General features: G+C 55.1%; 2 protein-coding genes across 3 annotated transcripts; both read right to left on the bottom strand.

Annotated features, from left to right (window-relative positions):
• Positions 1–501: 501 nt before the first annotated feature.
• Positions 502–16,662, bottom strand: TGM1 (transglutaminase 1). 2 transcript variants are annotated; one of them, XM_074328079.1, is made up of 15 exons: positions 16,565–16,662; positions 13,127–13,426; positions 12,787–12,975; positions 11,561–11,809; positions 11,087–11,205; positions 10,875–10,982; positions 10,261–10,435; positions 9,732–9,870; positions 9,500–9,603; positions 7,247–7,335; positions 6,587–6,740; positions 6,197–6,478; positions 5,912–6,072; positions 5,416–5,552; positions 502–908 (listed from the first exon to the last, which is right to left on the bottom strand). In XM_074328079.1, the coding sequence occupies exons 2-15, from the start codon at positions 13,422–13,424 to the stop codon at positions 680–682; spliced, it is 2,433 nt and encodes an 810-aa protein (XP_074184180.1). In that variant the 5' UTR covers positions 13,425–13,426; positions 16,565–16,662; the 3' UTR covers positions 502–679. The 2 variants fall into 2 exon arrangements, with proteins under 2 accessions (XP_074184180.1, XP_019570026.2); XM_019714467.2 differs by lacking the exon at positions 16,565–16,662 and adding an exon at positions 14,125–14,233.
• Positions 16,648–22,592, bottom strand: RABGGTA (Rab geranylgeranyltransferase subunit alpha). Its single transcript, XM_019714466.2, has 17 exons — positions 22,386–22,592; positions 22,015–22,071; positions 21,733–21,843; positions 21,223–21,347; positions 20,843–21,030; positions 20,382–20,585; positions 19,980–20,063; positions 19,808–19,890; positions 19,623–19,724; positions 19,413–19,518; positions 19,268–19,319; positions 19,010–19,098; positions 18,767–18,855; positions 18,558–18,674; positions 17,830–17,943; positions 17,499–17,586; positions 16,648–16,863 (listed from the first exon to the last, which is right to left on the bottom strand). The coding sequence occupies exons 2-17, from the start codon at positions 22,015–22,017 to the stop codon at positions 16,715–16,717; spliced, it is 1,704 nt and encodes a 567-aa protein (XP_019570025.1). The 5' UTR covers positions 22,018–22,071; positions 22,386–22,592; the 3' UTR covers positions 16,648–16,714.
• Positions 22,593–23,524: the final 932 nt, after the last annotated feature.

The raw sequence follows: 23,524 nt of genomic DNA on the forward strand, positions 1-23,524 counted from the left end.
AACCGTTCTTTTCTGAACATGGTGATGGTTGAGGATTATTCTTATTTTCTTCTTTACAATTTTGTGTATTTTCTTAATTTTCAACACTTCATGAACACGTATTACTTTTATAAAAATTCTTAGACAAGGGTATTTGAATATAAACATTAGGAAGTGGCTTTTGCTGCTCAGAGAGTACTTCAGCCTATTTTCACCCCAAAATGTGCCTACAAAAGGGAATTTGGGTCCTTCTCTCCCACAATGGGTGCCATGGAAGGGGGACATTCCCACCCCAACCCAGGGGGCTTCAGAAGGGCTTTGGTCAGGAGAAGCAGCGTGAGGTGGGATGAGATTGGAGGCCGCCCAGACACTAAGCAGGTCTGATCTCAAGAGTTACTGAGCTGCTGAGCTGACTTGTCAGCCATGCTTCTCAGAACCAGAAATGCCATGGACGTCCCTGGGACAGACTGTGGGTTCACACTGCTTGGCCCAGCATAGATGACAGATGGACAGAACAGCAGCTTCTTTGAAAAACAGTTTATTACCATCTGTGCTGCCCACTGCAAGTGAAGATTGGCTCCGTCCCCAGGTGTCGCAGCTTCTCCACCTGAGCCCCTGGAGTGCTGCTCTGCGGGGGAGCCGTGTCTTATGGCAGTGTCCTTGTTCATCTGACTCCAGTCTCATTGCTCCTGGCCCAGGGCTAAGCGCCCCCTCTAGAAGCCATAGGGATGGTCTCTCCTGAGGGACCGTCAGCTCCAGCATCTGAGAAGACGCCCCTGCCCCCAGAGGCTGGGGCCACGTCCACCTGGATGACACCATGCACCTGGGAGAGCTGTGGGCTGTCCAAGCTGGCGATGAGCTGGCGGGGGCCTGGTCGCACAGGCACAAATGTCTGGCGCAGTGTCACTGTCTCGTTGCCCCCAATGTCCCTGTGAACACAGACAGGTCATGAGCCTGGGGTGACTGGGGTGGAGTGGGGAGTAAGGACTGATGGGGCATCCAGGAAGGAGGGAAGGAGCAGCAGGTGGAGCCCTTTAGGCATTTCTGGGCTCAGCTGGAGTCCCCAGACCCAGGATCAGGACAAAGCCTGAGTCCCAGGGCCGCCTCCACACGACCAGATCAGTAGCAACCCACACAGCTGCCCGAGCTAGAAATCTCCCCGTCATCTGGGACTCCTCCCTCCCCCTCCCACAGGCATCTGGACAAAACTGCCACCCTGCCTCGTCCTTCCCTCCACCAGCTCCTCCCTAATCAGACCATCCCTACCCCACCTGGGGTTTCCAAGACCAAGGAAATGTCAAATGTAGACTTTGGGGTGGGACTCAACACAGTATTGCCAAATACTTTCAGTTTTGCCAAGAAGGAAAGTGGAAGGAAATTATCCTCTGTCACAATCATCTTTCCAAAGAAGGAACATTTTAATACCCCAAAACAGTAGAAAGGTGTTATCTCAGAAAAAAAGGAAAGTCCTTCCGAAGAACAGACAATTGGCACCTTTAAATTGACACACACACACACACACACACACACACACACACACACACTACAGTGCCTTTATTTTCTCCCTTCCTCATGGATCTCTGAAAATCTATTCCCAAACTACCCCTCTGGGAATCACATTTTCACAGCCTTCTAACTGGCTTCCTTGCCTCCTGTGTCATTTTTCCATTCTATTCTCTAACCACTCGAACTTGAACTGAACCCTTCAAGGGCTTGGCTTCCTGGGTGCTTATGGGATGAGAATGCAGTACCCTGACCTGACCCACAGGCTCCTGTGACTCAGCCTGCCTACCTGCATGGCCACCGCCTAGTCACCCCCCACCACTCCTGCCCACCAGCCCCGCTGGGCTCCTTCCCTTCCCTGAAACCGCCTCCGTTTCCATGCTTTGCCCTGACTGCTGCTACAGGCTCACATCACCTCCTCAGGGAGGGCTCCCTTGAGCACCTCCTGCCCTCAGGAAAATGAATCTCACCCTTCCCTGAGCGCCTCCAGCGAGCTGCACCTGTGCTTTATATACTGACTGTGATTGCATTTAGATCACATCTGCTCAGGCCTGTTAGCATCTGTCCTTTCCTGCCTCTGCCTCAACCCTTACCTCTGGCCCCCTACTCAACCCAAACTTGCCTTAGAGACCCTCTCTGGAGCTCCACCCTGTCCTCCAAGGGAATGAACCAACACCCCAACTTCAAGGACAAGTTCTCTTGGGGCAAAAGATTTAGCTTGGAACCTGCTTGCAAAGGTAGGGGGTCCCCGGACCACTCTATTCCTTCTTCTACCACTGTTAGCTGTGTGGTTTAGGACAAGTTATTCAACTTCTCTGATCCTCACTTTCTGGTCTGTAAAATGGAAGCGAATGTAAAATGAGGAGGTGGGATCAGATCTTGAAGGTGCCTCCAAGCTCCATGAAGGAGGGCAGCAGGGGAAGGCAGGGAGATATATACCGGGGGTGCCCAAAAATGTATACAAGTGGACACTTTGGTCAACGCTGCTCAAGCGGTAGTTCACTGTAATCAAAAGTGTCTGGATGCTGATGGTAACCATTCTGAGCACCTCTTTTAATTGCAGAAGTCAAATGGGACTTGTGTTCATCTTTTGTTATCGGTACATATTGAGTATTACAATTTTAATACTTTTCCTTTCTTACAATGTGTATACATGTTTTTGGCACCCTCTCTATATATCCTACTGTTAAGCTATAGACTTAATTGCTAGACTTCCTTTCATAACAAATAACTAGAAATTAAGTCAGGTAGGCTATACTCTGGCTAGTTACAAATTTGTGTTTTTAATTTGTGCCCACTTTTCCAGATACAAAGTTTAAGTTGCTTAGGCTCAGACCAGCCTTCAAAAGTCTATTTGACCGATACTATAATTGAATTGCACTATTTCAGAACCTAGCCTTTATTTATAACATTGTTTTCTAGATAAATTGCTTCCCAGGTTCCAGCGAGGGATGTCAAGAGCTCTCCCTGCTCTGGTCTTAATGTCAGGTGAGACCTTTGCCACACTCTTGTTTGCGAGTTTAAGCTGAACACGTCAGCTGCTAAAGCTGGAATGTGTCTGTAGCAATGAGCACAGGCAATGAAACCAACTCCCTGACAAGGATACTAGAATTTAAACATCCCAATTAGCACTGTCCTTCAATTCTGTAATTGTTCAGCCATGTGGCCAGTGCCTGAAACATTTTTTAAAACTCCTCTGGGATTTTTCTTCAGAGTCATTGAAAACTATACTATATACATAACGTTATGAGTATCTAGTCTCTCATACACATACCCTGTCCCTCCTTTACAGGCAAGTTTCATTTCTGATAGAAAAAGTCATCATTACCCACCTCATTCATTAGTTTTCACTCTAGATGGCTTCGGACTGTTTCCATAAAGTCGAACCCCTGTCTCCCCTCCACCCCCCACATACACAGGAAGGCCACCCTAGGGACATTCTGGAGAATATGATTCAGGCTCTGGGGAAAATTCCCAAGAAGGGTTTGGAACAGACTTCCAGCCTCTCCTGGTGACTGGTTTGGTGGTGACAACAGCCATCTGGAGGAGTAAGTTCTGGAATGTTTATTAAATAATGGCTCGTCACCAAGCAGTGTGGCACACCTTATACTATAATGGGGTTCCATACCACAGCCTTTGATGTGTAAATGAGAGCAAAGTAACACCTATCTTGGAATCCAATATATCCGAACCAACAACCCAGGGACTTCCCCCTCCAGGCTCTCAATTGTCCTGGTGGCCCTGGCCTAGGCTGACAGCAGCTGAGGAGCCACAGGATGTCCAAGGAGGAACTACCCTGAGAAACCATCATCCAACCCTCTCATTTACTAGTGGGGAGACTGGAGTCTTTAAGTGGGGGGAGGGGGATTCATACAAGCCCTACAACTATGGAGAGGTCTCCATGCTCATCTCGGTTGTCCTCTCCTTATACCCAGGCGGGGGCAAGACTCAAAGGTCTGGTGGGGCTGCTGAGGGGAGTCCAGCTCTTGGGACCCCTCAGAACAGGGGAACCTCCGTCTATCATTTGCAGGTGACAGATGGCTGCAGGGTAAGCTATCTGAGCGTCCCAGCTGCACTCTCTGAGCTGCCAGAGACCCTTGTAGGGCAACATGGGGAAAGCGCTCCTTTGTGACGTATGACATCATCCAGGGTCCAGGCTGGTGCAAAGATCAGGAAAACAACCTTTTCAACTTTGGCCTGTTAGCAAAAGTGGAGGCTACCATCGGGCAAAGCCTGTTGTCTGTGTGTGTGTGTGTGTGTGTGTGTGTGTGTGTGTGGAGGGTGGGTAGGCAGGGTGGGCAAGGACCCTCTGCTTCCCCCGACTCAGCCCCTTCACAGGGCCATGGCCTTCCCTCAGGCACTCTTTGTCTAAAAAGGAAAAAGCATGCCCCTATCCCCAGAAAGCTGATCTTAAAGGTCAGCTTCTGGCCTTCTCTGCTTTCCCTCTGTGCTGTTCCTGGCGAGGGACAGGGCAGCTTGTGTGGGTCTGTGTCAGAGTTGACAGAACAGGCCCAAGAACACAAGCACTGTGTGAGCCTTCACTGGCCCAGAGCCTCGCCTGGCCCAGGATCAGGCCCAGGCGGCCTAGTAAGGACCTGGGGTGTGGGACGCTCTTCTCTGGAACCGCTGCTCAGCCCTCATGGCACAAACCAAGCAACAGGCTTGAGAGTGTGCGCATGGTCAGCACCACGCGGGCAGAGCAGGGTCTGGTCCGTGTGAGTTGTGAGACCTTGTGACGCAAGTTTCGCCATCTGTAAAGTGGGGGTGATGGTGGCAATAACCAAAGTGACAACGCCCACCGAGCACTAACTTTGTGCCAAGCACTGTGCTAAGCACTTTATGTGCATCAGCTCCTCTAATTCTCGCAACGCCCCTCTGAGCCAGGTACTGCTGTTAGCCCCACTTTACAGGTGAGAAAAATGAGGATTAGAGGATATAAGTCACTTGCCCAAGGCACATAGCTAGTGAGTGACGGAGCTGAAACTTGAACCCAAGTCTTTAGGATCTCAAAGCTTTGCTTTTAATTATATGATGGTCTCTAACATACTTTAAAGGGTTTTTGTGGTCTCCCAATGAGAAAATATTCCTGGAAGTACCTGGTCAACTCCTGAGCAATGGGCAATGTTAGTGATGAGTTGCTAATGATTCCTATGTAAAGTTTTTGCTCCCTAATGAGGTGGCAAGGCAAGGGGGGGACACCGAGCACAGCACTATGGGCACAGCAAGTCTCCTTAAACTCTGCTTGGACTGATCTGAGTCAGGAGGTATTTCTGGCTCGCCCCGAGTTGCTTTGTTGGGCCCTGACAGACGGTACCATCATGACTGAAAGAGGAGACAAAGCTGGGACCTACGGCATCCCAGGAGGCAGCCTAGGAAGCAGCCCAGGAGGCAGGCAAGGGTGGTGGCAGGGGCAGGAGGAGATACCAGACTCACCCAACATTGAGGATCTTGGGTCTCTGTAACCCGGAGCCCTCGAGCCGGAAGACGACGTTGGTGAGGGTGACAGGTAGGGGGTTCTTGAAGACAATCTGTACTTCGCACTCCTGGCCAACCATGGCTGCTCCCAACAGCTGAGAGAAAGAGGCCCACCCCCATGTCAGAGACCCTGGCCAAACACATGGAGTCCGTACACTCCACCAGAGAGGGATCAAACTTCCCTGAGTCCCACATTTCTGCCCCTGAGAGAAGGTTCTGCATAAGCCAGAGAGGAAACTCCAAGTCACTTCCCACCTGAAGCCACCATAGAATCGGGGAGGAAACTTTCATAGGTAAGGAAACTGAGGTCCCAGAGCCCAAAGCCAATCCCCGAATTTTTCCTCCTAGGACTACTCATCAGATCAGCCCGTTCTTGACTTAGTGCCCTGTCCCCTTCCGCTTCAATTTCCCTCCACCCCTGGCCGTCCCTCATGCCCCAGCCAGCTGCCCTCACCGTGAGGGAGAGGTCCGGGGTGCGCAGACGGAAGGTGTGCTGCTTGGCCAGCACCTGCCCATTCTCCTTGACGTGGCCCGAGACGTTGAGCAGCATGGCCCCCTGGTCCACGAGATGGGGCTGGTATTCCTTGTAGGCCACAGGCATGGTCACACGGTCCGCTGGGGAGAAGAGGCATGGTGTCACTGAGGCCCACTTCCCCAGACATGGCCGCCTGGAGTCTCCACGTCCACAGCCCCGGGGGCCTGGCCATGTAGGGGGCAGGGTGGAGGAAGGAGCACTTACAGGCCCCTGGCGCCAGCACCACTTCTTTCTTGTTCTCCTTGAAGACGGGTCCTGTGACGCCAGTGTAGAAGGTGACTGAGAGGTAGAGGTGCAGCTTCACAGTGCGGCGGCTGCTGCCGCGATTGGTTAGCACCACGCTGACCGTCAGGTCCTGCCCCATCACTGCATCCTGGGTCTCCACCTGCACTGCCACGTCCTCAGTGGAGTCCCGGGTGGCATACACATTGGGTTTGCTGCCATGGGCGGTTGCTGTCTCCACGGCCTTGCGTTCTGCTTCTGAGCCTGGGGGTTGAGGGTCGAGGGTGAGGTTACCACTACTGTTGAGGTGGGTGAGTGCTCAGCAGCAATGCTTGGTGTGGGCCCGAACTGGCTGGGTTTGGGGGATGGTACCTTCTGGGTGCTTATAGATGTGGGTGACCTCCTCCCGCATGTTGGAGCCAATGGCCTTTGTGATGATGAGTGTGCCAATGGCCTTCTCCTCCACATACACAATCTTGAAGCTGCCGTCGTCCTGCCGCTGCCAGTAAACCTTGTCACTGTTCACCTGTTGGGAGTGGGGATGGGGGTGAGCAGGAGTGAGCAAGTTAGAGCATCTGAGGTTGGACCTAACCCCAGCTGCCTTCCCTTGACCCTTGGAACTGCAGGGAGGGCTAGGTCCAAAGGCTGGGAGCTTCCTGGCAGAGCCAAACTGGGAGACTTTCTAAGCTGAGCCAGGCGAGGCCGGTGAGCCGGGAAAAAGCTGGTCTGGGAGGCTCCTCGCAAAGCACTTTGGCATTAATAACAGTAATTCCTTATGCTCGTTCGCTGACTTTATGACTTGTAAAGCAGTTTCATACCCATTATTTCTTTTGATCCTGAGTACAGGAAGCATGGCAGCCATTACTATTCTCTTTTACAGCTGAGGAAACTAAGACTCTTAGAATGAGTGAGTTGCCCAAGGTAACACAGCTGGTCAGTCAGCGGTGAAGACAGAACCAAAGAACCCAGGACCAATGCCAGTGCTCTGGTCCTCCAGACTGCCCAAGAAGGCACGTGAAACATAGCCCTCACCTCGGCAAAAATGAAGGGTGTATCATACTTCATGTAGACCAGGCCATTCTTGATGGATTCCACGGAGCAGGGGCCACAGCAGAAGATGCCTAGGGGAGTCAGGGCAGGATAGAGGTGAGAGATCCAAGTAGGCTGAGGGGGACCCTCAGATCCTGGGGAGAGGCCCACCCACCCAAGTCCAGTGCCCACTGCCTTGGTGTCAGCTGCCACCCAGTCTAACCCAGGGAGGGCTAACAGAAGAGCTTGATTCCTTTGGCTTCAGGCAGTGGGTGACAGGAGTGGGGTGGGGCCAACAATTGGGACAATACTGCCTTGTTAACCAAATCATTGACACATTTTTTCTCCATTGGCTGAAGCTGGATGTTGGCTGTCCGTGATCCCCAGAGGTCAGGACCCCCTACATCAAGACAAATCCAGAGCCTGAGGTAGCTCTGCTTGCTGGCTAGGAGATCAATGACACCGCAGCCACTATTCCAGAAAGATCCAGAACAACCTCTTAGCACTGTGTCCTCTCTGTGAGGAGGAGGGAGGGGGAGCTGGTGGGGAACAGAGTCTGATCTCATTGTGCTCAGGAGGGTTTTTTGGAGAAGATGGGCTGACAGGGAGGAGGCTTGGCAGGAGAGGACACGGAACAGTAAGTGAGGGTTACCCAACAGGAAAGAATCTTAGAAAACACTTGACACTCACTATGGTCTCCTTTTACAGATGGGGAAACTGAGGTTCAGTGAGGCAAAGTAGATGCCAAGATCTCACAAGACAGCTGGATACACGAGAATGGACGGAGCTAGTATTTACTAAGTAGCTACTACAGCCCAGGCATGCTGCTAGTCTCTCTAATATATAATTTCTCATTTGATTTTCCCAACCACCCTATATGGTACATATATCCCCATATTACAAACAAGAACACCAAACCCCCAGAGATGTAAGGGACTTGCCCAAGATGACATACCTAAGATGGAATCAAGCTGGAATCAGGTGTGGGTTTGGCTGGCCCCAGAGCCCCTGCCTGTCACCCACCCCACCACTTCCTAGAGTGGGAACCGGAACTCAGTTCTTTCTCCCAGTGTCCTGGGATAGGCTGTTCTAGCACCGCAAGCATTGCTAGGTTGCTCAACTCAGGGGGCATTGTTCATAGAGGTGATTGAGAGGGAGCGGTCTGGCCAGAGACCAGAGGAGGAACATAGGCTAGGTGAGGGCAAATTGACCCAGGGTGAAGACGGGAGAGGCAGAAGGAAGGCAGCATGAGGGGCTGGCTGGCTGCCTGGGGCTGGAGTGTTAAAGTGGGAAGGGGAGGGACCTGTTTGAGAACAGAGTGTACAGCAGGTCTAATTTTTGAAGAAACGTGTTTTCTGGGAAAGAGACTAGGAGGTTATGTCATCAGTTGTTATCTCTTAGGGCTGGGAAGGGGCTGCTTTCCTCTTTGAACCTATCTGAACCCTAATTTTTTTCTATACTGGACCTATTACTCAATGGAATAGACGAGAGGAATTTGGTGAAAGTGAGAATACGTGTCAAGAAGAGAGGGAGTCATGGACTGAATTTGCTCTGCTACTGACCTAATGCTCCGTGTCCTAGAGAAAGTCACTCCACCTCTCTGGGCCACCATTTCCCACGTGTCCGTCCCATAAGGGTGTGGGGTGGGTCTTAAATTAGCTGAGCTTGGGCATTACCAGGGGAACTTCCAAATATATAGATTCCTAGACTCTCTCCCTGGAATGTCTGATGTATCACGTCTGTGGTGGGACCTAGACATTTACTTAAAACAAAATTACACCCTCCTGAGAGAGAATAGGAAACATTTCCATTTTATGTTATTCAATCTATACTTTTTCTTCCTTTCAAGCATGTATTACTTAGGACAATCACCTTTTTTCAACTTTAAAAATAAATAAAAAGGGTCCTTCAATTAATCATCTCCAGGATATGTAAGTAAAAAAGCAAATGAGAATAGTGGATTTGTTGGGATAGGAACACCTGCCACTGAAATCTCTTGAATCTTTTGACTTTTGAACCATCTGAGTATATTAACCATTATAAGTAAATCAATAAAACTTAGGCATAGAGTTATGCAGAAAGGTGAAAATAAACTAAAGGCCACATGACTGATAAGCCCATTTAAAGAACTATGGGAGTTAAAGAACCTGGCTCTAAGGCCAAGTCCCATGCTGACACCCGAGTTTGTTACCCAGTTTGGGGAGATGGGGAGGGGGCCAAAGTGGGGTACAGGAGCCAGGCAGGGCCCCGCCTCACCACTGCTGGTCTCCTGGGGTGTGGCGTCCACAACCTGCCATCCATCAAAGCCAGAGGGCAGATCCGGCCTCTTCATCCAACAGTCGTTCCACACGTGGAAGTTCCTGGATGGGCGTGGAGGGAGTGCTGGGTCTGAGCAGCCCATCAGGGCCCCCTCAGTGCCCCCTCGGTGTCCAGGTCTCGGGTCAGTGCCTTGGCAGGATGGGCAGCCCAGCCCCAGCCCCAGACTCACCAAACAGAATCATGGTTCAGGTGTTCCAGAGGCTTCATGTTCTCATCAAAGTAGATGTCCATGGTGAGGGACGTGTCTGTGTCATGTGCGGAATTGAAGTTGGTGATGGTACGGGTAGCCAGGCCCAGGCAGCGCAGCACTGTGGAAGAGCCAGGGTTGAGGTTCAGGGCCCAGGGCCAGGGCAGCAGTGGGGGGCAGGTGAGGCATCAGGGGGAGAAGGGCAACTGGGGTGGCCAAGATGGGTTAGGGGTCACTAGGGTCAGGGGCCTTTGAGCCAGGGTGTGTTAGGGATGAGAGGAAGCCAGGCCACCTACCTGGCCTTGTCCCTGCCTATCCCTTCTCCCTCCCCTCCTCTAGGCCTCTCTCTGGTTACTAACATTAATTAATGATAATTAAGGCCAGCCTACCATCCACCCCCACCTGCCTGGCACTGCAGCCACAGCTGAGCCAGGCTCATGCAGGTGGAGCCTGGCTTCCCTCCCTCCCCCTTGTAGGGCTCAAGCCACTCCTGTCCCAGTCCTTCCACTACCTGTGGTGGTCACACCGGCGAAGACCCAGCACTGGCCATAGGGGACAGAATAGCCAGTGCGTAGGTAGCTGAGTAGGATCTCCACGCTGCCCACCCACGCTGATGGGTTGGTGCCTCGGGAGTAATCGCCAGACCAGTTCCCAATCAGGACCCCATTGTCATCCAGGGAGTTCACCTGTCCAGGACAGGATGGGGTGGGGGGAGTGGAGGAGAGGCTGAGGACCTGCCATGTGGTCTCCAGCCCAGCCCCTGACCCTGCAAACACTCCTCACCCCTAAATGCCTCAGGATCTAGCCAGTAGCCAAAGCCCCACCCATACCTCCTAGAGCCATCTGACCGCCCCCCCAGTCCTTGTCTGACAGAGGAATGTGAATCCTAGGTGTGCCAAGTATTGGGTTTGGCCCCACATTCCACAACAGCTGGGACAGGAGCCAGGAAGGGTGGGGTGGGGGGGCAGGCAAGTGAGGGGAGAGGAGGAATGAGACCCACAGTACCCTTTTTATAAGGGCAAGGTCAGGGCTGGGGTCCTGGAGGAATCAGAAAGGGCAGGAGTGGGGTGTCAGGTGGTCAGCAGGCAGACACACGGTAGGGCTCAGAGCCACAAGGGTGCTCACCATGGCAGAGACGACCCGGGAGACACTGACTGGGTCCCCACGGCCTCCGTATGGCATGCCCCGCCGGTCCAGGATGTACAGGCAGGCATCCAGCACCCCGTGGTCAAACTGGAAGGAAGGAGGGCAGAGATGACCAAGCCCACTGGAGCCAAGCTCGATCCCTAGGCCAGAACCTCTCTCCCCCGAGTGCATGGGGCCCTGGCCAGCCGTACCTGGCCGTAGTTCCAGGTTCGCTCGCCAATCTGTGCTTCAGTCCCGTAGTAAATTCTCCCAGACTCATTAAGCACGTACTCCTGCCGCCAATCCTCACGGTCCACGTACACGATGTCCTCTGCGTCCCCAAAATACACATGCCTGGTTCCCTCCAGCCCTCTCCCTGGGCCCCACCCGCCCCTGGGCCAATTCTGCAGGACTCATGTCCACAGAGGAAAAACAGGGATGCCTCTAGCCTGAAAGCACTAGGACAGAGATGGCGACAGCAGGGTGGCTGTAACCAGTGCCCTTCACCAAGAAGGGTGAGGCTGTGTGACCTTGAGCTGGTCGCCTTTCTACATTGGACCTAGGTCCCCTCACCTGGACAATGGGAGGCTAGCTTCTCCCAGGGCCATGCATCCAGGCACCAAGCCAGATCCTAGGAAAGGAAGCCTCTTCTGTGTATCACCTGCTCCTGACTCCAGCAGACTCACCTGAGCACCAGGGATTGAAGAGGATGTAGATCTCATTGTGGGGGTCGAAGGGCAACAGGAACTCGCCAGCGTCTGAGTGTGTGCGGACCGTGAACTGAAACTTGCCGATGATGGCATTGGGGGAGGTGTGGACCCGTAGGTTCAGATTCTGTCCACTGGACTTGGTCACCTGGGCTCTCCAGCCTCCACTGCCCCCCTTGCCCACTGGGATGATCACATGGGTGCCCTTGCCCACCTCAGGGTTGTTTCCTGGAATGGAGGAAGCAGAAATTAGGTGGTGAGGCCTCCCCCAAGTGGGGGGGGGGATGGAGCCTTGGACTTCTCCCAGCCCCACCCAGAATCCGTATGAGCCAATGCGTGCATGTCCCTGAGATGGGCCATCGCCTTAGTCTGTGACAGTCTGAGAGCAGCTCTGTCCCCACCCGATACTTGCCCACATGCCAGGGCAGAAACCCAGTCCAACATCCCAAACCTGTTCCCTTGACACTGAACTCAGAGGTGGGCAGGAAAGATCAGGCCACCGTCACCCTCTGCCTGCTTGACTGTCCCAGATCCTGGGCTGGAAAAGCAGAGCTGCCCTGTCTGGGTCCAGATGCCCCCACCTCATGTGAAAGGGCAGTCCAGATCCTGAAGGCCAGCCCTGCCTGCTCCCTGAGTCTGCCACTTCCAGAGCCCAGGGCATCCCTGGTGGAGGTGGTGGGGTACCTGGGAAATTAGAGGCTGGGGTGGGCAAGGCCAGGCCCTAATCAAAGGGTATGAGGAGTCGCCCGCCCCCGGCGGCAACGTAATCACCAGCCTGGACAGTCAATGGCCACCAAGCAACGCGGTGAGGAAGGTACCTGCCCTGGGCCATGGGGACAGAGGAAAGAGAGAGACAGAGTTGGACAGAGAGAGTAGAAAGAACCAGCCACATCCTGGGGAAGGAGAGCAGCCCCAGAAAGAAAGACACACAGAGGCAGCAATGCTGAAACAAGCACCTGAGGAGAAAGCATATTGAGACAGATGCCCCTGGGCTTTGAAGAGGATGGGCTTAGGAAAAAGAGGATACCAAGACCCTCCCTGAGACACACCCCTAAAGACACACACTTTTGCACCTGCCTTATCAGGCAGAGGCCAGGGAGGAGGCCAAAGACATCCCTTTGACCCCAATACCAGGGCTGGGAGGCCCTGCTAGCTAGCCAGCCCCACAACCCAGTTTCACGTTTCCCACTACAGGCCCTACTCACCAATGTGCAGTTCCAGGGTCACACGATCGGAGGACTCATAGGGCCGAGACAGGTAGAGGACCATGTGGAAAGGCTGCCCACGGCGCAGGATCAGTTCATCATACTCGAACTCATCTGTGTGATGCTCTCGGCGGTTCTGATCTGAGCGTAAACTCAGCAGATCCACACCGGTCACCACCAGCATGCCCTCTGCAAAGCCACAGCTCCGGATCAGTGAGGCCCCATGGGAAGCCCAGGGGCTTCCATCATAAGCTTCCCAGGCCCCCAGAGATGCCAGGATGAGTCTCAGTGCCCATTAAGGCCTTCCAACTCTCAGCTAAGGTGGACAGGCCAGCCTCACCTCGGATGGTGCCATCTCCGGCTGCATTCACACCACTGCCCCGGGAAATAGGCCGGCGGGAGTCTGAGCCACGGTCGGGTCTTCGGCCCCCTCGATCCCTGGAGCCAGACTCAGGCCCCCAGTCATCATCTGCCCCACTCCGGCAGGAGCAGCAGGCACAGCAGCGAGCCCAGAAAGAACGTCCCCCACGACGAGACCGTCTGTCTGGCTCCGGCTCTGGCTCTGGGGAAGGTGTGGCAGGGGGCTGCCAGGGGCTCCCACTCCAGCGGCCCATGTCTGAACGTGGACCATCCATCATGTCTGTGTGGAAGAGGCAGGGAGGCTCCGGTCACCCTCTCAGACCTCCTTTTACCAGAACACTTCAGCCAGCCCAGCCAGAAACCCACCATCCAGAGAGCTTGTCTGGTCTCAGCCAGATGACCGAGATGACCTGATCCTGACCAGAGATTCCCCCAGACCCATTCAGAGACCTTCCCGACTCACCTAGAGAAACTTCCCACACCGCAGAAGAGTTTTCCCTTCTAACCCCCACATAGACATCACTAAACCAGATGCCCAATAGAGAAACCTCCTGAAGAATCCATCCCAGGAAATGTGTGGACACTTGTCACAGCCTCAAGACCCAGCTGCTCAGACCAACTCTGGCCTGCTCCCTCCACCTGCCGGCTCTTCAGCCTGGAGGTCCATCCACCAGCTGATCGCCTGGAGGACCAATATCTTAGCAGAGCTTCCCCACCCAAGGCTCCTTGCAAAAGACAGGCGCGGAACTTGGGGTCCAAGTCGGGTCAAACCCGGTGCAGAGCACTGGGGAGTAGGGGGCACCGTAGTTGCCTAGCCCGCGCTCCCCGGGGCTCAGGAACCCAGCGTCGGGGCAGCATCGCTGGGCTCGCCAGCTCCGACGAGCCCAAACGCCGCCCGGCTGGGGCCGATCTGAGCGCGCGGGCCCCCCAGACGGCATCGTGGGGCTCAGCACCTCACAACCCGTCGGTGCCTCTCACCTGGAGGCGGTGCTGGCGAGGGCAGCGCTGAGTCCCGCGGCCCGGGTGGAACAGGTCGGGACTGATGGGACCGGACGGACGCGCTGGACGCCGCCGCACAAGTGGAAGGTGTGGGGCGGGACAGTATATGGTTTAATAGGGGGGAAGGGCGGGGCCGGCGGCTGGGAAGAAGGGAAGCGAGGTTGCTCCATCTCCCTGCGGGTAAGAGGCCCGGCCCCTGGGGGCTGTCTCTGGAGGTAGGGGCGGGAAATGACGGGCTTAAATCTCTTTTCCCTTTCGAGGAACTGAGGAATGATGGAAACGAGATGGTGCAGGCGGGGCTAGGGAGGGGGTGGGGTCTGTCAGGGCTGAAGTTGGGGTGAAAGCGGCAGGCTTTGGTGGGACACCACACCAGGCTGATTACTGCTAGACTGGGTGCTGAAGGAGCCCCTTCTCCGGAGGACAATGGGGCAGAGAGCCCCTTTCACCCACACCCCTATCCAGCAGACCCTTTCTTCCCAAGATGGGGCTGCCTGCCTGTGCTCTCATAGGCCCCTGATGCCAGGCTCTCACGCAGCCCAGGTCAGGCTCAGCCCTGTGAAACTGGCCCATGGGCCTGGTCCTGCCCAAGGAGGTCCCTGGACGCTAAGCTGCAGACTGGTGACATCAGCAGCCTGGCCCTCAGACTGGCTCCACCAGCCAGCCCATGACCTGCAGGCTCTACGAGATCCTCTGACCCCCACCCCACCCCACCCATCTGTCCCTCCCCTTCCTCCAGCTGTTCCACAGCCCCTGGCATGAGTGAGCTGCCCCTAGCCTCCTGTGTCCCTCCAAGTTTGGGAATAGAAGCAATCTCTTGCTTTCTCCCCCCAGCCTTGGGGCTTTGGGGTAGGCTTAGACCTTACTCTGAGACTTGGGTGGGACCTGAGGCCCCCTCCCCAGGCTGCAGAGTACCCTCTTCTCTCACTGAGAGGAGTGTCTGGTCAGCGGGAGTCCCGGGTTCTCTCACTCGGAATTCTTCCTGGGAATCCTGACCAACCGGCTCCAGGCACCTGCCCTGTGTGCATCACCACTCCACCCTGGCACAGAGGAAACACCAGGCTGCCACCAGAAGAACCCCAAGGCAAAGGGGAGGCCAGGCACCGTCAGCTAGGCTCTCTTGGGAGTTCTACAGAAAGGTTGGGGCCCTCTTCTTGGGGCTTCTTCCCTCCATCCCACTGGGGTTCCAGCTCTGCCCACTGACCACTAAACAGAGGACAGTGGAAACAGGGTTGGCAAGAAGCCAAAAAGAAGCTGATTGAGGAGTTTGGTGATGCATCAGGCAGGGAGGTGCCTCAGGGAGTGGGGACAGAGGATCCAGGACCTGGCAGGGAGCCCTCCACCTACGCTGACCTTTTCCTGTCCAGCTCCAAGCCCCAGTCCTGGCAGGGGGGCTACTCCCACCTAAACACTTTCAGACAACACACAGTGGAAATAGAAACCGCAGATAGATGTGAGGCAGGTCAGCCAGAGGACTTTGCTTAGGGGCTGTTTGTTCACCACTTAGGGAAACAGGAAGGGGCAGGACCCTGAGAGTCCAGGTGTGTGTGTGTGGACAGTGGGCCCAGGAAGATTCCCAGGGAACAAGGAAATGCCTTGTCACACTCTCTCATTTCAATTAATTTTTCTCTTTCCCCACCCAGCCAGGTGTGACTCTGTGCCCTAACCCTTGAGTCACTCCCCTTTCCTTCCTCCAGGAGGTTTGAGGGCCTCAGGGCTTTCAAAGTCAGGACAAGGGGTGTGTGCACACGTATGTTACGTGTGTTTTGGGAGGGCACCTGGCTCAGTACCTCAGGGAGCTGAGGTCAGTCTCTGCCCAACCATCCCATACCCATACAGAAGCAAGAACATGAGTCTAGAATCCCAGACCAAGGTGTACAGACAGCTTTGGCTCCAGCACAGGAGCTCAGCACTCTTGGGTGGGTCTTAACAGCAGTTTCCTCGTCAGTACAATGGGCCTAATCATCCATCCCTGAGAGCTTATGAAGATCAAATGGGATCAAGTATTTTCAAGGGCTCTTCAACCACAGAATGCTACTCATGAGATGGGTACTGTTGTCCTAAGAGGGTGGAGCAAGGGTGCCCTCACCTACTCCTCCTGGGAACAGCTTTCTCTACTGTGGTGAATGAGAGCCAGGGACCCTGGGCAGAGGGCATTTGGAAGAAGCAGGGGTCATGGGAGAAACTTTTATGAGCCCTTCCAGTTGGAAACTTACAGCTGCTTTGTAGCCCAGCCCCAAACAGAACCTGACCTCGAACCCGACCCCAGCATGGAACCCAGCCCCAGCCCCAGCCCCAACAGAAAGGTAAACTCAAATCCAGCCCTCTGTCTGATTCTGCCCCCAAACATGATTTTGGTTTCCATGATAGGGAACGGCAGGACTGAGCATAAAATGAAAGTAGATGGGGTGAGTCAACACACCCTCTCTCCCTTTCTTTTCCAGAATAGGTGGCAGAAGTGATGGTGATGGTGGTGGTGGCGGTGGCAGCAGCAGCTTAGCAGTCTGAGGGAGCCTCCCCAATCTTTATTCAGTCCCAATAAGTTAGAGGGCAAAGGTGGGGGCAGGGTCTCTTAGGTGAGGATGCTGCTAACTGATGGCAGCAGCTCGGCCAGGTGCTCCAAGGTGCCCACTATTTGGCACAGGGGGTTGCCCTGCAGGTTGAGGAGGACCAGCTTGGGGCAGGAGGCCAGAGGCTGGAGTGCTCCAGGCTGCTGGAGACCTTGAGCAGGAGAGTCAAGGAAAGCTTGGCAGGTTCCTCAGATCCATCTACTCCTAGGCACCCATCACTGTTTTCCCTCAAGAGCAAGGACGGCTGCCTGGCAGCCTGATTGACGGACATCTCACATGCTTTCCTGGAGGGAGCAAGGCCCTGGGAAGGGACTGCAACCCCTGCCCACATGGGCTAGGCAGCAAGGACGAGGGGCAGGCTGGGTGTGGTACTAGAAGGAGTGGTGCAGACAACGGCCAAGGGGAAGGTTGTCTGGCTATAGAGGCATCCACGACTCAGCAATGACTAAGGGTTGGTGAGTGCAAATGCGGGCCAAAGGTTGCTTTAACTTCCAAGTTTTAGAGGAACCAGAATTCCTGGTTTTTTAAATATGAAACTACCTGATTTTTAAATAGTACCCAGGAACATCTGCAGCCTGTCCATTTGGGAACTGGCTTGAGGAAAGCACTTCCCCTCCGCAGAAGTCTTCTACTGCAAGGCAGGCTATCCTCTCTCCTGAGCTCAGACTGCCAGAGCCCCTTCCCCAAGCCCCTCATCGGGGCAGCCACCCTGCTCACTGTCTGTCCCTTCCCAGTGTGGCACCGCACCCTGCCCGCTGTCTGAAAGGCACCCAGAACAAAGGATACGGTTGTTGCATAGGAAGAGCTCCTGCAGCCGGGGCAGGTTAGTGACACCGTCCAAGGACTCGATGACATTGTCATTGACCTGTAGCACCTGGGAAGCAAGGCAGGCAGCTGTCAGCCTGAGACTGGGACAAGCAGCCCGGGCCCCCAGGGCGATTAGCTGATAGTGCATGGAAGGGCTCCTGCAGTCAGGCTGTGACAGACGGGGGCAAGCAGGGGTCATCTGCAGGGGCTGGGAGCACCTAGGCCTCTCTTTGTAGGGTGGGCAGACTTCTGAGGTGGACGAAGAGGAAAAGGACCACTCAGGACAGTGACGGAGGAGGAAGTGCTTTACCTCAAGGCAGCGCAGGGCTGCCAGGGCAGGCGGCAGGGCTCGGAGACGATTGTTCGACAGGTCAAGATGAGTGACCAAGAGTAGCTGTTCCAGATGGCAGAGCACCGTCAGATCCTGAGGAGGGGGTGACAAGACCACCCAGTGGGGAGGGGCCTCAGCTATCATTTATCAGACACTTGCCCTCTGTGCCCCACAGAGGCCCATGGGGACCTCAGCTGAGGAGAGGATGGGGCAGGTGGGAAGCTTACCTTACAACCCACCACAGTACACACGCCAAGGATAGATGTGAGTTACTGGGGTTGGTGGCCAGTGGTGTGGATGGAGTGGGGACAGGTATAGGGGACAGAGGAGAGTGGTGGGGGAAACACAGATACTGGCAAGGAGCAGGCCTGGTGAGTTGAGGGCATCAGTTTGGTGGGAGCAGAGATGGGCTGCAGTGATGTGTTAGAAAGATTGACTGAGAAGAACTACAAACAGAGAAAAATAGTCTGTAAAGTTTGTTAGGAATCTCTGGGAATTATTCAGGCTTTAGATACTGCTCTGCTCCAATGAACAGAAAAGGAAATGGCCAGAAAGGCACCTGAGACTGAAGGCAAAGCCAAGAGTGTGGTGAGGCTGGACAGAGAGGACCTCAGCGGAAGCCCGAGGACTGGAAAGAAAAGCTGGCCAGGCCATGAGGAAGGGTGGCCCAGAGGGGAGGGCCCAGGGAAAGCACACGTAGTCCACACCTTGTGAGCCAGTTGCAGCACGCGCACCTCCGCATACTCCATCTTGAGCACACTGTTCTCTACCAAGAACTTGCTGCGCAGGTCATCCAGGTATGCTGCCCGCATTGGGTCCACAGCCTGGCAGGGATGGGGCCGGCAAGGAATTTGTGGCAGCTGCCTTGCTCCTGCCCCCAGGGCCACCCCCTCGCCTGTTCCCAGCCCCAGCTTGCCTTAAGGGTCTGGAAGTACTGCAGCGTCTCCTTCTCGTACAGGAGGGGGTCCAGCGCCCGCATCAGCAGGATGATAGTGAGCAGGCACCCTGAGAAGAGGGCGGGAAAGGGACCGGCTCTTCTGGACCCTCCTCTGCTCCCATCCTCTTGAGACCCTTCCTGCTCTTCCCAAACCTCCCCCGCCCCGCTCTCCCAGAAAGGGGCCTCCTGAGAGGGGCAGGATCTTAGGGAATGGGACCTCACATTTGTTCTCAGGCTCCAGCTCCTGCAGTTCCTTACAGGATTCAAGTTCGGACTGTAGCACGGTGGACTTCTCCACTGACAGCTCACACCTGAGGGTGAGTGGGGTAGGGGTGGGCGTTATTATGCTCATAGCCCTCAGGTACTGCCACCCCCATATCCAGGCTGCGACCATCTAACCGAGTCCCCAGCCTCCCGCCCCAATTGCCTGATGCCCAGAGCCCACAGCCCCCTCCTGTCAGTGTGCTTCCCTGTCATCACCTGAACAGTTGCTCATCCGTGGCCGAGTCCCGGCACCAGCCCTCTTGGTGGCCTGAAAGAAAGAATAGGGGCAGGGAGGGGACACCCATGAGAGGAAGAGGGGAAGAGGGATGCTGCAAGGGGTGGAAGCTGCAGGTTGCGTCACCTTTTAAGAGCACACACTCCTTCTGAGTATCGCCTGTTGTCCAAATGACACGAAATGTATGTTGGGGCAGCTGGTCATTGAGCGAGGTGCTGGGCAGGTCACAGATGTGGGAGCACTAGGTCAAGGAAATACCTGGCCATACCATTTTTCTGACTGTCCCACCATAGCCTTGCCCCAGCTCCCCACTGCGTCCCCCCAATTCTGGGATATCCAGACGTGGCTGGGCCGGTTCCTGCCATCTGGGGTCCTCCACTCCACAGCCAGGGGTGACTCATCAACCATAAGCAGCAAGGTCTCTGTCCTAGAGCCCACCTGGCACAGGGGACAAAAACAGACCTGTCAGCCCCGAAAGCACGAGGCCCATGATACTCTCTGGCAAAAGCTGCAGGACTCACCAGGAGGGGTCGAGAGAAGGAGACAGTCAGACAAGCCTCGTTGCGGCTCACGTGCAGGCAGTGCAGAGCATCCTGGGGGTCAGCTGGCAGGAAGACACAGCCTTAGGGCTCCTTAAATCCTTTTCCTTTCCTTCCAAGCCCCCAAGACCCAGACTCCTCCCCTACGGCTCACCTCGTCCCAGGAGCCAGCGGTGATAGAACCAGGCACTCTGATCATTGGGGTCAGTGAAGAAGGCATTCTGCACGAGCTCCAGCTCTGGGGGGGTCAAGGAGGCCCAGGGCTGTGCTTAGGACCCTGGTGGGCTCTTAGCGGTCCCAACATCCCACCCCCTCCTCCAAGTAACTTCCGTCCTTAGTTTCACTATATGCTGGCCTGGCACAGCCGCTGCATATACCAGTTTTGTTTTCCCGATTGGACATTTGAGCTCCCTTCTGCCATGGACTGAATCTTATGTACCCCCCAGAGCCAGGCACGGAATAGCTGCTCCGTAAATCCAAGTGCAGGTTCAGGAACAGGACTAAGCTGGAATGGCAGTGCTGCAGAGGCCTCCTCAGCACCCCCAATCCTGCTTACCTTTGAGCAGCACATCCTCAGGGAGGCGCCCATGTGGTCCAAAGTCTGGCTGGGGGTGCAGCTGGGGCAAGAGGCAGGAGCGGTAATGCCAGGAGGAGTAGTTGGAGAAGTTCCGGGTGATGAGGCTGTCGGTGAAGGCTAGCTCCTCTGCAGGGGGCACCGCTGCCTGTGCAGCCACAAACCGCCGGTAGTCCCAGCAGTGAACTGGGGGAGGGGTGACAACACATCTCAGAAGCAGGGCAAAAGAAGCTCGCTGGCTGGTACCCCTGGAGTTCCCTCGAAGGCTCCTAGAAACACCTCTATGCACTCCATGGAGGATGCATTTCGCTCCATCATCTTTTTTGCCATCAGTTCAGTGGGCCTGTCCTGACCATCCCTCCCAACTCTGGGCCTTACTGAGACCCCAGTACTAGGATGTGGGGCAGGTGAAGGCTGTGGGGATAGAATCTGCAGGCACGTACAGTTCCGCTCATCAACCTCGAGGAAACGGGCACACAACTCCAACTCCCGGGCCCAGTTGGGCTCTGGCAGGCGGCCCAGCAGCCAGCAGCGGTGGTGCCAGGTACCATAGGACTTGGGGTTCACCCTCAGGCAGCTCTCCAGGAAGCCCAGTTCTGCCTTCACCAGAACAGCCAATTCCTCAGGGGACCTGCACCCAGAAGGGAATGGGGGTCAGGGCCCTCCAACACTCAACCGCAGCTTACACCTGACTTTCTGCACCCAGCCCTCCACTGCCCTCTGCCTATGCCCTTGGCTGCCCCATTCCTCCTCCATCACTGGATCCAGGCAGGGCAGGGGCAGGGCTAGAGCCGTCTTCCTGGGGCCCTGAACCCCTACACACTTCTGAGCCTCCAGGCGCTGGATCACCTCTCGTCGACAATTCCAGAGAGTGGCAAAGTCAGGGTTGGCTCCCAGAATCTGGCTTGTCAGTTCCAGCACTGATTCATCCAGCTCGCCAGCCTGGCGCTGAGAAGATAGGTAGCAGGGTCAGAGATTGTATCATTCTCCCACTACAGGACTAAGTAACACAAATAGAAATACAGAATTTTCTATAAATCTCATACAACAGGTACTATGTACAGATGTAAAGTGCTTCATGGGTTTACATATATTCTCTCATTTGATTTTCACAACAGCCTTATGCAGCAAGTGCAATTATTAGCCCCATTTTACAGATGAGCAAATTGAGGCCCAACAGAGATTCAGTACCTTTTCAAGGTCACACAGCTAAGCTAGTAAGTGATAGAACCCAGATACGGATCCAGGCAATCTGACTGTAAGGCCCAGTTCTTGGCCTCTCTGCTATATTAAAGGGGCTACCTAGAGAGAGGGCTACATCTGAGGGCCCCACCTTCTGGAAGACGGTCTGGGTGGCTGTCTGGTACAGCTTCAGCTTCTGTTCACGCTCTAGCCTTTTGGCCTCCGCCTGCTCTTCTGAAGTCTTCACCTTCAGGCGGCCGTGCTACACGGGAAGGCAAAAGGCAGGTTGCAAGGGTGCAGGCTGTCTTGCATGGGCAGGCCCACTGAATCCCCACTAAAGAGCCCCAGGTTTATGAAGGGAAATCGAGAGGCAAGACCACTGGGGCAAGGGCATGGGCATGCAGAAATGGGGGGCTGAGCTCTGGGTTCTCACCATGGTGTCGGCTCAGGGTTCAGGATAGGGGAGGGATCCAGTGGTAGCCCGTGAAACCTAGGGGGAAAAGTGTCAATCATGGGAGCCCCGCCCCTGCTAGGCCGGCCTCCAGTTATCCCGCGGAAGCCGCACGCGAGCCGAGACAGAGACCCTCGGGGTGTTAAGGCGTTCTGGACAGGCATTGCACGTCCAGAGGAAGCGCCCACCCGGACCGGGACTTTCACTCCTGCGGCCCTGCCCACAGCTGCCTCTGCCCGGGCCGAACCCAAGCCGGGGCACTTGGGCTGTGGGAACCACTCCGCGCCCGGAGCCTGCAGCCACCCGCCCGCCCCACAGTCCCAGGCACTCCCGCCCCGCGCGGGCCGACCCACCTGCGCTGGGAGGCGGCGGCGGGGACGCGGAGTTGCAGCACCCGCCACCGAGCCCAGGCGCTGGCTAGAGCGGCGCCCAGCCCCGGCTCTCCGAGGTGCAGCGCCCTCTGCAGGCCGGCGAAGGGCCCCGGGCGGAGTAGGTGGGCTTCGCCGGCGCGTGCGCGGGGTCCGGAAACGCCAAGTCCCTGTTTGCCCTCTGGCAAGTATGAGTGCGCACGCGCGGCTACGGCCGGCGTGTGAAAGCCGCGTAGACTGCGGTCTGAGTCAGCTACTCCAATTGCAATTCAGTTGAAAAGGTTTCTCCGACAGCCGAAAACCACGCCCTCACTACTCCGCTGACCTCACGGGCTACATCCCAGTTGCCAGATCTAATGGATGGAGTTTCCTGTCCTTATCTTCCTTGACCTCTGCATCTGAGGCTACTGATTTCGATTTGACACCCTGTTCTGGCTACTGCACCTTTGCCCCTCTATTCTCCCCTAAATATTGGTGATCTCCAAGGCCCTTTCCTCACCCCTTTTCACTTCACACACTGTTGTCTGGAGAACGTTCATGAATCCAAGCCTTCAACTGGAGGAGTTGAAGCGCCCCAGAGCTCTGTCCTGGGCTCACGGATCTCCGGGCCCACACTTTCTCTGGGTGATTTCATCCACACTGATGGCTTTAAATACTACCTGTAGGCTGATGGCACTCCAACTTGTATCTCCAGCCCAGATGTCTTGCAAGCTTTAATAATGAATGAAAAGTGGAGGTGTATGTACACACACTCACACACTCACATTCAAAAGCCTATTGTGTATCACGTGGGTGTCCCAGAGACAGCTCAACTCCAAGAGTCAAAAGGTATTGTCTTCCCTCCTTTCAGTCTAAACATGAGCCTTTATGTTTCCTATCATAGTGAATGGCACTATTCTCTTCTCATTTTCCCTTAATATCTCTTCAATATCCTCCCTGTTCCCACTGCACTAAGAATTTAAGCTCATTTCTTCCCTGGGTTGTTGAAAGTCTTTTCATTGTTTCCCTATCTCCACCCTGTCCCATCTATTAACAGTTCACCCTCTGTGCTGCTAGATCAGTCTTTCTAAAATGCCGGTTTGATCATGTCACATCTCTGCTTAAAAGCCTTCCATGGCTCCTGA

This window comes from Rhinolophus sinicus, linkage group LG03 (assembly GCF_036562045.2).
Source record: "Rhinolophus sinicus isolate RSC01 linkage group LG03, ASM3656204v1, whole genome shotgun sequence".
Classification (NCBI taxonomy): Eukaryota; Metazoa; Chordata; class Mammalia; order Chiroptera; family Rhinolophidae; genus Rhinolophus; species Rhinolophus sinicus.

Excerpts from the sequence above, each read along its gene's own strand:
- TGM1 (XM_074328079.1), bottom strand. The coding sequence starts at position 13,424 with ATGATGGATGGTCCACGTTCAGACATGGGCCGCTGGAGTGGGAGCCCC. Across the intron at positions 12,976-13,126 it reads CGGAGATGGCACCATCCGAG|AGGGCATGCTGGTGGTGACC; the intron begins GTGAGGCTGGCC and ends GTGGCTTTGCAG. Across the intron at positions 6,073-6,196 it reads GGTGCTGGCGCCAGGGGCCT|CGGACCGTGTGACCATGCCT; the intron begins GTAAGTGCTCCT and ends TCTTCTCCCCAG.
- RABGGTA (XM_019714466.2), bottom strand. Across the intron at positions 21,031-21,222 it reads CAGCGCCTGGAGGCTCAGAA|GTCCCCTGAGGAATTGGCTG; the intron begins GTGTGTAGGGGT and ends TTCTGGGTGCAG. Across the intron at positions 18,675-18,766 it reads AGTACTTCCAGACCCTTAAG|GCTGTGGACCCAATGCGGGC; the intron begins GCAAGCTGGGGC and ends CATCCCTGCCAG.